The sequence below is a fragment of the Anticarsia gemmatalis genome, chromosome 30 (genome assembly GCF_050436995.1).
Source record: "Anticarsia gemmatalis isolate Benzon Research Colony breed Stoneville strain chromosome 30, ilAntGemm2 primary, whole genome shotgun sequence".
Lineage (NCBI taxonomy): Eukaryota > Metazoa > Arthropoda > Insecta > Lepidoptera > Erebidae > Anticarsia > Anticarsia gemmatalis.
This window is the reverse complement of record NC_134774.1, coordinates 4,046,000-4,060,109: the sequence shown is the minus strand read 5'-3', so window position 1 is coordinate 4,060,109 and position 14,110 is coordinate 4,046,000. Positions and strand designations below refer to the sequence as shown.

General features: G+C 40.4%; 1 protein-coding gene across 1 annotated transcript in view; it reads left to right on the top strand.

Moving 5' to 3' along the window:
- Positions 1-12,939, top strand: part of LOC142985630 (uncharacterized) — a 56,094-nt gene extending 43,155 nt beyond the window's left edge. Inside the window, exons 38-46 of the mRNA XM_076133915.1 lie at positions 600-722; positions 1,362-1,566; positions 2,608-2,765; positions 4,516-4,587; positions 5,462-5,548; positions 6,773-6,881; positions 7,198-8,171; positions 8,719-8,806; positions 9,165-12,939. Coding sequence (XP_075990030.1) covers positions 600-722; positions 1,362-1,566; positions 2,608-2,765; positions 4,516-4,587; positions 5,462-5,548; positions 6,773-6,881; positions 7,198-8,171; positions 8,719-8,806; positions 9,165-9,343 — 1,995 coding nt within the window. The 3' untranslated portion in view covers positions 9,344-12,939. The remainder of the gene's footprint in view (positions 1-599; positions 723-1,361; positions 1,567-2,607; positions 2,766-4,515; positions 4,588-5,461; positions 5,549-6,772; positions 6,882-7,197; positions 8,172-8,718; positions 8,807-9,164) is intronic.
- The last annotated feature ends 1,171 nt before the right edge of the window (positions 12,940-14,110 follow it).

Genomic DNA, 14,110 nt, shown 5'->3' with positions numbered 1-14,110 from the left:
ACCCCCCACGCAAGTGGTCGCAGGTTCGAACCCTGACTTTTCCAAGTACTCCATGTTATGTGTGTATCTATCTATCTATATGTTACTGTAAAAGCCCGAACTGTGGTAAATCCTAAGATTTTCCGGTAAAACCTAAGATTTACCAGCTCTCAATGGTAAAAGTCCGAACAAGCCGGAGTTTAAAAACTATGTTACTTACGGTATATGCTGAGTCCCCAACCCGCACTTGGCCAGCGTGGTGGACTCAAGGCCTAACCCCTCCCTTATTACGGGAGGAGACCCTTGCCCAGCAATGGGACATTAATGGCTTAAATTTATTTATTAATCATACGTACATACCATGGCTCATAGCCAGTTGCGCTCACCGGTCGGTAAACGATCTATGGATTAAGCAACCGTTGGCGCGGTCATTCCATAGATGGGTGACCGCATAGTGGTATTTGAACTGAACGTCTCCGTGCTACGTCGGTCCCGGTTGTTGTCTATTAAGATAACAGTCGTTAAGCCACGTCAAAGGTCTTCGGGCTTGAACAACTTTGACACTAGGTTGACCACTAACCATACGATAGAACTTGATATTTAAACATTATTTTTTCTAGAAAAAGACTAAGGAACCACAAAAGCCCGTACAGAAAGTGAACAAGGAGTCTCAGAGCTCCAACTCGCTGTCTGACACACAAACACTGTCCAACAAACAGAAGAGAATGCTCGCCAAACAACAGGTACGTGTGTATCATCATTTTCAATATCCTATTATAACACATTTATTGAGGGCATGCAAAGTCCCCAACCCGCACTTGGCCAGCGTGGTGGACTCAAGGCCTAACCCCTCCCTCATTACGGGAGGAGACCCTTGCCCAGCAGTGGGACATAAATGGGTTAAATTTGTTTTATTTATTTTTATAGAATATTAGCTTTCATCCGCGACTTCGTCCGCCACCTGAATTTTCCCATGGGAACGCGTCATTTTCCCGGCGTAAAAAGTAGCCTATGTCCTTTCTCGGGTATCAAAACATCTCCATACCAAATTTCATGCAAATTGGTTCAATAGTTTAGGCGTGATTGAGTAACAGTCAGACAGAGTTACTTTCGCATTTATAATATTAGTATGGATAATCTCCGTGCCTCGGAGAGCACGTGTCGCCGTCGGTCCTGCGCCTGACCTCTCACTGGTCGTGTCGGTTATCCGTCCCACCAAACTATGAGAGTGATGGAATAGAGAGTGTACCTGTGTATTGTGCACACACTTGGACACTATAAACAAAGTCCTGCACAGATGGCCAGTTTCAATGAAACTGACCGCCGTAGCCGTATATCGGCTAGGAGGACATTATTATTATGGATAAAATTTAATCTTTTAGGCTGAAGACGAGGAGAGAAAGAAACAAGCCGACGCGAAATCTAAGAAAGCCGACGTCAAAAAGCCGGTGGAACAGAAGCCGGAAGCGAAAGTCAAGAACGAAAAGAAACCGGAAGTGACGAAGAAGATTGAGCCTGTCAAGAAGAAAGAAGAGAAGAAGGAGAAGAAAGAGAAGAAAGGGAAAGAGAACAAGTTGGAGAAGAATGGTGAGAGATTATTTACTATATTTTTTTGAGTTGGTTTTGCGTGAAATGGTTTCTCTCGGGAACTCCGCGATAAAAAGTAGTTACTATGTGTTATTCTGAGTCTTCAGCTACCTATATACCAAACAAGCTGACCCGCGCAACTTCGCTTGCGTCACATAAGAGAGAATGGGTGAATTTTTTACCCGTTTTTGTAACATTTTTTACTGGTACTCTGCTCCTATGGGCCGTAGCGCGATGATATATAGCCTATAGCCTTCCTCGATAAATGAGCTATCTAACACTGAAATATTTTTTTAAATAGGACCAGTAGTTCCTGAGATTAGCGCGTTCAAACAAACAAATATTAGTATAGATTTCATCGTAATCAGTTCAGTAATTTTTGCGTTAAAGAGTAACAAACATACATACATAGTCACAAACTTTCGCATTTATAATATTGATAGGATATGAATCTAGGTTAATTTCAGTTCAGTCAGTTGAAACTTTAAGTTTTATACAAACTTTTATTCCCTATTTTATCCCCTTGAGGGTAGAATTGATGAAAATCCTTTCTTTAGCGGATGTCTACGTCATAACATCTACCTGCATGACAAATGTCAGCTCGATCCGTCCAGTGGTTTGTGCTGTGCGTTGATAGATCACTATGTCAGTCAGTCACATTTGAGTTATATATAATTATACAGATATTAGCAGACCCGGCAAACGTTGTTTAGTCATATGAATAAAAAAAATGTCTCTTAGGGGTATGAAAAATAGATGTTGGTCGATTCTCAGACCTACTCAATATGCTCACAAAATTTCATGAGAATCGGTCAAGCCGTTTCGGTGGAGTATGGTAACGAAAACTGGGACGCGAGAATATTATATATTAGATATAACATACACCGTCTTATTCATAAAAACATATGAAGTTATGAAAGGCTGTGTATTGTTACTTTCACTCCTTAGCGAAATGATAAAGAGAAATCATATTATAGTAGCATTTTAACTAAAATAGGTTTATAGTGTGTTTATGAATAAGAGGGTATATTTTTATTCCAGCGCCCACGCCACAGCCGAAACAACCGAAGCAAGCCGCCCAACAACAGCCCCAACAACAAAACAACAAGAAGGAGAAGAAACAACAACAGCAACAACAGAACAAGCCGCAGGTCATCAACATCACGCCCGACACTACCATAGAAGTTGTTAGCAAAAAGGTTAGTTTAAACAACACTAAACAACTCACAACAACAGATGTAATAAGTCATCAACATCACGCCTGACACTACCATAGAAGTTGTTAGCAAAAAGGTTAGTTTAAACAACTCACAACAACACTCAACAACACCCAACAACACTCAACAACTCACAACAACAGATATAGCAAGTAATCAACATCACGCCCGACACTAACATAGAAGTTGTTAGCAAAAAGGTTAGTTTAAACAACTCACAACAACACTCAACAACAGATGTAATAAGTCATCAACATCACGCCCGACACTACCATAGAAGTTGTTAGCAAAAAGGTTAGTTTGAACAACACAGACACAAAACCACACCCTATCTGCCCAAACAACTTTTAACAACACACACAACAGAATTTAAAACAGTCTCAACTAGTGAATGCAATCCCGATCTCGCGGGATCCCGATCTCGCGAGATCCCGTGTATTTTTTCGGGATCAATCCCGAAGCATAATATGACGAGATCCCGTTCGGGATTGTCGGAGAGGGCATTTTCAGCAGCTGGCTACATTGCAATAGACTTAAGATGCCGATTAGAAGCTCGTACTATTGATACACTTTGTATTTTAAGAGGCTACTTTCAAAATGCCATGTGATTACTTTTTATTTTGATCTCCTGGAGCTACACCTACTTTTTTGATTATGTTCATGTTATTACACCTGTTAATTATGTTACGTTGTTAGTAATATTGAAAAATAAAGGCTTTTATTTTCTTTCAAATAATAATTTATTGCATTCACCACACTATCACACACATATTACATTAAACAAGCCGTTCGAATTGTATTATTTTTACTAACTAGACGGGATCCCGAAAATCTCGGGATCCCGCGGGATTGATATTTCTGATCGCGAGGGATCTCGAGTTGACGATCTCGAGTCGGGATTGCATTCCCTAGTCTCAACATTACCTAACAACATCCAACAACAACACTCGGGTAAGTTAAACAACAATGAACAACAGCTCCCGCAACAAACATTGTTTGATTTAACAAAAAGAAAGTTATTCAATACCACGCAATAACACATAAAAATAGCACCTTCGACTTTAGTAATAAAAGTTAAAGTTATCGAAGTTGTTAGCAAAAATGTAAGCATAAACAACACTCAACAACACTCAACAACACCCAACAACACTCGACAACACTTACGACTTTAGCTTACTAATAAAAGTTGAAGTTATAAAAGTTGTTAGCAAAAATGTAAGCTTAAACAACACTCAACAACACTCAACAACACCCAACAACACTCGACAACACTTACGACTTTAGCTTACTAATAAAAGTTGAAGTTATAAAAGTTGTTAGCAAAAATGTAAGCTTAAACAACACTCAACAACACTCAACAACACCCAACAACACCCAACAACACTCGACAACACTTACGACTTTAGCTTCCTAATAAAAGTTGAAGTTATAAAAGTTGTTAGCAAAAATGTAAGCTTAAACAACACTCAACAACACCCAACAACACTCGACAACACTTACGACTTTAGATTACTAATAAAAGTTGAAGTTATAAAAGTTGTTAGCAAAAATGTAAGCTTAAACAACACTCAACAACACGCAACGGCTCTCAACAACACTTACAACTTTAGCTTACTAATAAAAGTTGTTAGTAAAAAAGTAAGCTTAAACAACACCCAACAACACTCAACAACAGTCAACAACACATAGAAATATGTTGCAATTAAATGTTAAATATAATGTGTGTTTACAGAATCCGTGTGTGAATGAGGCGGAGAAGCCAGCGTCTTGCAGCATCATGGAGCAACTTAGCTGTGGCGTGCAGGTATGTGACCACCCTTCTTTAAGGCTAATCTACGCTTGCCGAGCTTGTTCTGTGGATGGGTGACCAAAGACTGACAACCAGTCTTACCGAAGGGTATCGCGTTATAAGTCAGGTAACTGGGTAAGGAGGTCAGATAGACAGTCGCTGCATGTAAAATACTGGTATTCAGCTGCATCCGGTGAGACTGGAAGCCGACTCCAACATAGTTGGACGAACCTAACCATCCCTGTTATAACACGATACCCCTCGGTAAAACTGCTTGTCAGACTTTCAAGCTTCTGACTACTGTTAACGACTGTCAAAGATCTTCGAAAATGACAGCCGGTGCCCACAATTTAACGTGCCTTCCGAAATATTATGGTCACCTATCCACAGGACAACGTCGGCAAGTGTAGCTTAACCCGAGAGATAGACAATATATTTACGGAATAATTTATGCGACTATCATTCATTCGCTAGTTATAAATTTTCGTTCGGTCATTCACTCATTAAATGAAATCATTCATATGCATATTTTAACCGACTTTAAGAAAGGAGGAGGTTATCAATTGTACTATATTTTTTTATTAGTAGGATAAAGTGAGCCCATAGCCAGTTGCGCTCACCGGTCGGTAAACGATATGTGGGTTAAGCAACCGTTGGCGCGCTCATTCTATAGATGGATGGCATGCGGTCATCCAGTGGCATTTGAACTGGGCGTCTCCGTGCTTCGGAGGGCACGTAAAACGTCAGTCTCGAGGGTTGTCTATTAAGATAACAGTCGTTAAGGCACATCAAAGGTCTTCGGGCTTGAACAACTTTGACACTAGGTTGACCACTAACCATACAATAAGAAGAAGATTAGTAGGATAAATGTGTAATATTAATGTTACAGGTGGCAGACCTCAAGTTGCCCCCCGGCATCACTCTGACTAGAGTACAGCCCAGTGAGAAGAAAGAACCGCCGCCTATCAAATCTGTGGTATGTTATATTTATATATATTAGGTCGGGGAAAAGTCTTTTCGCATTATAGTATGTATGACCCTCCACCTCTAGACTTCGTCCCCCCGGCCGAGGAACTCCCACCAGGACACAATATGCCGCGGTCAACATGGAAATCCCTCAATAGGTTACGAACCCGGGTAGGCCGCAGCAAGGAGAACATGGCCAGGTGTGTTTTCTCGACAGGTCAAATATTTCTTGTAGATGTGGAGCCACAGAGGACATGGCCCACATGTTGACATGCCCGGAGTGCTGACTCTTGCTCATACCAGGACCTTATGAGCTGTACAGAAAACGCCGTACACGTAGCTGAATACTGGGCTGGCAGTATATAGCAAGACAGAAAGTGTCATACACTATTTTAAATTAATACTATAATTTGTTTGCCATCGACACGCTAAGAAGAAGAAGAAGTATGTATGAACTTGTAATAAAATCTTTTCTCTACACAAAAAAGCTCGATATTTGGGTACATGGGTACACGAGCTCACTGAAAGAAACCTAATGAACCGTGTACTCATTTGTGATTGTTGAAGCCAAAGAGATTTTATTACAAGTTCATACATACTATAATGCGAAAAGACTTTTTCCCCGACCTAATATACTACCTCCGTAGCGCAGTGGTTAAATTGCGTCGGGAGATCGTGGGTTAGATTCCCACACGGAACAATTGTTTGTGCGATCCACAGATATTTGTTTCGGGTCTGGTTGTACTTTGTGTCAGTTGTTTGTATGTTTGTAAAAGTCCCCGCGACAGAAGAGCAATTCTGAGTGCGGGAGTTGTCTGAGGTCTTATTGAATGCTATGTATTTTTATATGAAATAGCTGATTCGCTCAACTTCGCTTGCGTCACATAAGAGAGAATGGGTGAAATTTTTCCACGTTTTTGTAACACTTTTCGTTGCTACTGCGCTCCTATTAGTTGCAGCGTGATGTTATATAGCCTAAAACCTTCCTCGATAAATGGTCTATTCTACTCAAAAATATTTTTTCAAATCGGGCCAGTAGTTCCTGAGATTAGCGCGTTCAAACAAACTCTTGAGCTTTATAATATTAGTATAGATGTCTTATCATAAGTGTCAATATTTGACCTAAATTAATAAATGATTTGATTTCGATTTGATTTATTATAATTTCAATTAATTATAGTCGAATTTCAGCGAACATTAGTAGTAAAACTAATATATTATAACATTGTTCTAGCCGCTATGGAAGTGCAACCAGCTGCCAGCGACCCCCACGCCGGTGCCGCGTCCAGCGCCCGTCATCAACGCGGACCCTTCGCTCATGATGTTCACCACCTCGCAGCCGGGTAAGTTTCCTCTCCTCCCCTCACTTTCACCCCCTACAACTTTTTAACGGCTCAACAGATTTTTATCAAACATGTCTAAGAACACTCGCACATATGTAACCTTTAATACAAAAAAAACTAAATCGAAATCGCTGCATCCGTTCGGGAGTTATGATGCCACAGACAGACACACACACACAGACTCATCAAACTTATAACACCCCTCTTTTTGCGTCGAGAGTTAATAAGAATATCAATTACCACGTTGAAAAATAATTAATATTGAGTAAAAAGAGGCGACATATTTTGGTGTTTAATAAATTATTTTTGTCCACAGAACCACCGCCGAAACCAGCCCCAATTCCCGAACCACCCCCAGTAGTTGGCAAATCAAAGAAAGCTAAGAAAAAGGCTAAAAAGGCGGCCGCGGCGGCCGAAACGACTGACAATAAGCAGGACGGGACCAAGATGGTTACCTTGCGCAACCCCATGTTTCATCCTAACTTGCCATCGGTGCAAATAACAAACCAACAGCCGGCGCAAAAGAAGCAGGAGATACGAATCCCAGACCCTATACCTATGCCGCCGAATGCTTGCCAGGCAACTATCACGCCGACGTCAAACGGAATGTATACAATTCGAAATCCTTTAATGACGATGATGCATCAGCAAAGTTTGATGGGGATTCGAACCCCAACCCCTCAAATGAACCCGATGTACGGCCCGCAATACAACTACGTCAACCCAAATAGTTACCAACCACCGAATCAGAGTCAATATGAATCGAGAAACTCGCCAAAACAAGACGATTTTCAAACCCGTATCATGAATTTGGCATCATTCACTCAGAAAAATGAGGAAGGGTACTCGTTGTTTAAAACTTCAGACGACAACCAACAAAGGAATTTCCTAACTCCGGAGTATTATGAAAACCACAGCCCTAAGCCTGTTGTCTCACCTAATCCTATAGGTACTAGGCCCACGGAACAACGGAATTTCGATCACGATTCGTCGTTATTCGCGAATCCTATACAACGACCGGAGCCTATAGGAACTCCGTTAAAGAAAGAGGAGAGTAACGATTTCACTGGTTTATACACTCCGTTCGGACAAGAAGACAGGAATGTTTTCAGGAATGCACTGTTTAGTGATAAAAATGAACATCAGAGTGTTAAAAATGATGATATTGGTATAAATAATATGGCCAATGGGGATTCGTTGCCGTATTTTCAAAGATTAAGGGTCGGTTCGAAGTTAAATAACGAAGTTACTATACATCATGTCACGGAAAGCAAATTTTATAAGAATCAGGTGAGTTTGTTTTATATTTGAACACTAGCGCAACTTCGCTTGCGTCACATAAGAGAGCATGGGTCAAAATTTTGACCGTTTTTGTAACATTTTTCACTGGTACTCTGCTCCTATTGGCCGTAGCGTGATGATATATAGCATATAACCTTCCTCGATAAATGGACTATCTAACACTAAGAATTTTTCAAATCGGACCAGTAGTTCCTGAGATTAGCGCGTTCAAACAAATAAACTCTTGAGCTTTATAATATTAGTATAGATATAATGTCCCACTACTAGGCTTTTCTCCTCACGTAATGAAGGAAATGTGTGTATTAGAAATAATTATCACACGCTCCAACGGTGAAGGAAAACATCGTGAGGAAACCTTGCATGCCTAAAAATTGTTTAATACATTTATTGAGGTCCAGCGTCCCCAACCCGCAGTTGGTCAGTGTGGTGGACTTAAGGCCTAACAATTCCCTCATTACGGGAGGAGACCCTTGCCCAGCAGTGGGACAGTAATGGGTTAAACTTATTATTTAATTGTGTGGTATGTATTGTGCAGGAGGCAACGGGCGGCGAGTGTGAGGAGTCCTTGTTCAGCCGCGCGGCGCCGAGCTGGCCCCCGCCCGCGGCGCCGCCTGCTAAGACAGGTACTACCTTTATTTTTACGTAAAATCAAAATCAAATCATTTATTAATTTAGGTCAAATATTGACACTTATGATAGTCGTTACAATTACTGAATCTAACACTAGCTCGGAAAGTGTACAGCCTTATGAGAAGAGCTAGCAACAAACTCACACACACTCTTTTCAATCGCCAAAAGTTGATACAGTAATTGATCATGCAATCATATTTTTTCGTCTTCGTACAGACAAAAGCTATTAAAAATCCGAACTTTTTATTTTTTTCAAATAAAAATGTTTAGAATTAAAAAACTTTGTTTAGAACTTATCTCGTCTACTTGGCCTTAGCATAAATACTGATTTATATTTGTTTTTTATTTCAGAATCGAGCGTGTTTCTTCCTGATTCCAGTATAACTAACCTCTCGTCGCTTGAAGTGTCCGAACGTGAGATAGAATCGTTCAAGCGGTTCGAATTCTACTTCGAGCCGCCGCAACACAAGCCTAAAGTTCAGCTCGATGTGAGAGATATTGCTGCTGCGTTGAGACAAAACCACAAGTAGAAATAGTCTTACTATAAGTCTATAGCCACCTTTACACACACTGTATCGCGCATGAAACAACAATCGCTTGTGTAAGGAGAAAGCAAAGAGCCGTTGCCGCGCTCACCTCCCCGCGCCCGCGAACAACATCGCTCTCTCAGAGCACAAGCGTTATACTGTACCGTGCTAGGAACGTGCGATACAGGCTGTGTGGGAAGATGGCTAATATATATCGCAACACGGAATACCTAACACAAGAGGAAGGGTCATGTGGGCGTGGCGCGCGTGCCATATAAAGTACTAGCTGACCCGCGCAACTTCGCTTGCGTCCAATAAGAGAGAATGGGTGAAATTTTTCCCCGTTTTTGTCACATTAATTACTGGTTCTTTACTCCTTTTGGACGTAGCGTGATGATATATAACCTATGTCCTTTCTCGGGTATCAAAATATCTCCATACCAAATTTATTGCAAATTGGTTCAGTAGTTTAGGCGTGATTGAGTAGCAGACAGACAGAATTACTTTCGCATTTATAATATTAGTATGGATGTGCAGCTATACATACCCTAGTACTTAGCAAAGAGATGACACTAAAACCACGTAGATATAATACGGTAGTTGACTACCAGTCAAATCAGCTACTCTTTATGAAATGTCAAAAACACATTTTGACGTCACTATGTCATATTTTCGTTGGTATCAAATGAGTGTCTAAAATGTTTCAGTCTGGTAATTACAATTTCAACATTATTTACGAAAAGCTACATAGTCTGAGCATTTTAGATGAACCTTTTACGAGTACGAGTTTAATAATTTTTCGTTAACACAGTCAACTACCTTATTCCGAAATTAAAGTATTAGTGCAAATTATGAATCTAATGCCATTGAAATACTGTTGGTTATATAATTTGTAATAGTCGTTTATTCTTTTCCATATATATTTGACTGCCTCCGTGGCGCAGTGGTTTAGGTCACCACGCCGCTACCATTGCGTCGGGAGGTCGTGGGTTCGATTCCCACACGGGACAATTATTTGTGCGATCCACATATAATTGTTTCGTGTCCGTTTGTACTTTTTTTCTGTAGTTTGTATGTTTGTAAAAGTCAGACACAAGAGCAATTCTTAGTGCGGGAGTTGTCTTTTAAAAAAAATGTCAGTCACCTTTGAGTTATATAATTTAAATAATTTTATTGCTTACTAAGTTATATATACAAAAGGATCTTATATTAGGGTAGTGCTAGGCACATATAATAATAATCTTTCCTCTTGCATTAGTTATTTCGTGGTATATAGACTGCTATGTAAATGTGACGGTTGGCGCAGACAAAGACTAGGATTACCAGATGGCATAAATTTCCGGGATCTTGAAGAATACTTGCTTTTATTAAGCTGTTGGTTTGTCGTATGGTTAGTGGTCAACCTAGTGTCAAAGTTGTTCAAGCCCGAAGACCTTTGACATGGCTTAACGACTGTTATCTTAGTATACAAGAACAGAGACCCCGACTTTGTACGTAACCTCCGAAGCACGGAGACGCCCAGCTCAAATACCAATAAGCGGTCACCCATCTATGTTATGACCGCGCCAAGGGTTGCTTAACCCACAGATCGTTTACCGACCGGTGAGCGCAACTGGCTATAGGCGTCTCTTTACTAAGACGCTTTTTTGCTCATTCATACTAACCCCCGGTTTCTTAGGTACATTTATCTATTCAATAGCGTTAAAACTCATATAAAATACGCTATTGAATAGATAAACTACCGCTAAATGTACTCAGAGACCGGGGGTTAGAGTAGTCTTGGACCGGAGACCGAAATTATTACGTTCGTGGCCTTACAAAATTCATGGAAATGATCAACCTAGATCTGGCAGCCCTACTTAAGACTACGACTGCTACTGGATTTTAAATCTATACTAATACTAGCTGACCCGCGCAACTTCGCTTGCGTCACATAAGAGAGAATGGGTCAAAATTTTCCCCGTTTTTGTAACATTTTTTACTGGTACTCTGCTCCTACTGGTCGTAGCGTGATGGTATATAGCCTATAGCCTTCCTCGATAAATGGACTATCTAACACTAAAATATTTTTTTGACTAAAATAGTTTGTTTGAACGCGCTGATCTCAGGAATTACTGATCCGATTTCAAAAATTATTTCAGTGTTAGATAGCCTATTTATTTAGAAAGGTTATAGGCTATGTATCATCACGCTACGACCAATAGAAGCGGAGTAGCAACGAGAAATGTTACAAAAACGGGGAAAATTATGACGCATTCTCTCTTATGTGACGCAAGCGAAGTTGCGCGGGTCAGTTAGTACACACATATGTGAGACCGAGACACTAAGTCTTCTTGTCGTATGGTTAGTGGTCAACCTAGTGTCAAAGTTGTTCAAGCCCGAAGACCATTGACATGGCTTAACGACTGTTATCTTAATAGACTACAACCGTGACCGACGTAGCACAGAGACACCCAGTTCAAATATCACTATGCGGTCACCCATCTATGGAATGACCGCGCCAAGCGTTGCGTTACCGGCTATCGGTGTCTTGTTTGTAAGTAAAGTGTTTGCAGGTTTTTTGTCTCGGTCTCTCTTGCGAAATCTTGTGGAATGATGTAATAATATTATATGATCAATACTGGTCCCAGTAGTTGAAAATATGCATCTAACAAGAAGAAGGAAATATTTTTATATTTGAATTGTAAAATACAAATAAAATACAAATGCACTTTGTTTCGCTAAGTTGAAACTTTAACGGAGCGATATTGAAAAATATAAAAAATACGGGCAGATGCGCCTTTTTTCCATATTCCAACAATATTTATTAATTAAATTTAACCCATTACTGTCCCACTGCTGGGCAAGGGTCTCCTCCCGTAATGAGGGAGGGGTTAGACCTTGAGTCCACCACGCTGGCAGCATAATGATAAAATTTTGACAAATACAAGATGCGTATTTTCAATTATCGGGACAGAATACCTGATTTTACTAATACGGTAAAAGTAACATATAATTTAACAGTTGTTTAAATTATCTGCTAAATATCTGACGGTAACGGCATGTTTCTTAATCTAAAGTAACAGCCATATAGGAATAAAGTTCTACTAATAGTCTTATGAAGAAACAATTTGTAAGACAAATGCGAAAAAGTCTATAGCCACCTTTACACACACACTGTATCGCGCATGAAACAACAATCGCTCGTGTAAGGAGAAAGCAAAGAGCCGTTGCCGCGCTCACGTCCCCGCGCCCGCGAACAACATCGCTCTCTCAGAGCACAAGCGTTATACTGTACCGTGCTAGGAACGTGCGATACAAGCTGTGGGAAGATGGCTATTGGTTTCACCAATTACTTTAGTTAAGAAACTAGCCGTTTATTTTATAGACGTCGTAAAACTGCCACTCTATCAATAAGAGTATCTGTTTAATATATATACTGACATGTTAAATAAGGATTTGACTCTACTGCCTACAAATGGCAGTGTTTTGTGTCCGGGTTTGGTGCCTGGACGATGCTAAAGTTTTTATAATGACATAGTTGATATTTCGGTAGAACAAGTAAAATGTATAACATAATGAATAAAACTTTACAATTAAGAATACATTATCATAGAGAATGGTTGTCTTTCATTTTTGACTACTCTCTCTCTCTTCCTGGCTATTCGTCCCATATGGTTGTGGGGTCAGCCTTCCTTACACCTTTCCTCCACTTCGCCCTATCCTTGACGTCGTCTTCCTCAACTTCACATGCCTTCATGTTCATGTTCATGCCGCAACACTTCTGTCCACGTGGTCTTGGGTCTCCCTCTTCTCTTTCATTTTTGACTACGAAAAAAATAAATTAATAAAAACCAATGGCGCAGTGGTTAAGGTCGCCACGCCAGTACCATTGCGATTGGAGGTCGTGAATTCGATAGATCGCAGAATTAATTGTTCCGTGTGGTAATCGAACCTACGACGCAATGGTAGCGGCATGCCGACCTACCTTCGTTTGAACAGTTATATCCCGATGATTCCAATCCCGTGGGAATTTTGATCCCATCGATCCCATACAAGCCTTATCTTGACAGATTTTTTTGAAATGACTGCCGGGATTCACAATTTATCGTGCCTTATAAAACACAAAGGAGCTCGGTATGCATAATACGGTCACCCATCTACAAACCAACCCCGGCAAGCGAAGCTTAACCTGAGAGATCGATCGCATTTGGTGCATAAAATACCATATCAAATGCACGTTTGGCGCAGTGGTTAAAGCGGTCACCTCGCCGCAATAACCGTAGCGCCGCGTATGATGGGTTCGAATCCCACCCGGGACAAATATTTGTTTGATGAGCACGAGTATTTGTTCTGAGCCTGGTTATGAATCTATACTAATATTATAAAGCTGAAGAGTTCTTTTGTTTGTTTGTTTGAACGCGCTAATCTCTGGAACTACTGGTCCAATTTGAAAATTCTCTCAGTGTTAGATAGCCCATTTATTGAGGAAGGTTATAGGCTATATATCTCATCACGCTACCACCAAAAAGAGCATAGTACCAGTGAAAAATGTTACAAGAACCAGAAAAAATATGACGCATTCTCTCTTATGAGACGCAAGCGAAGTTGCGCGGGTCAGCTAGTTATCTGTACTAATATTATAAAGCTGAAGAGTTTGTTTGTTTGTTTGAACGCGCTAATCTCAGGAACTACTAGTATAAGTATGTATTATATGTGTTTATCAGTAATTTGGTGACCATAGTACAAGCTCTGCTTAGATTAGAATCAAATGACCGTGCGTGACTTGTC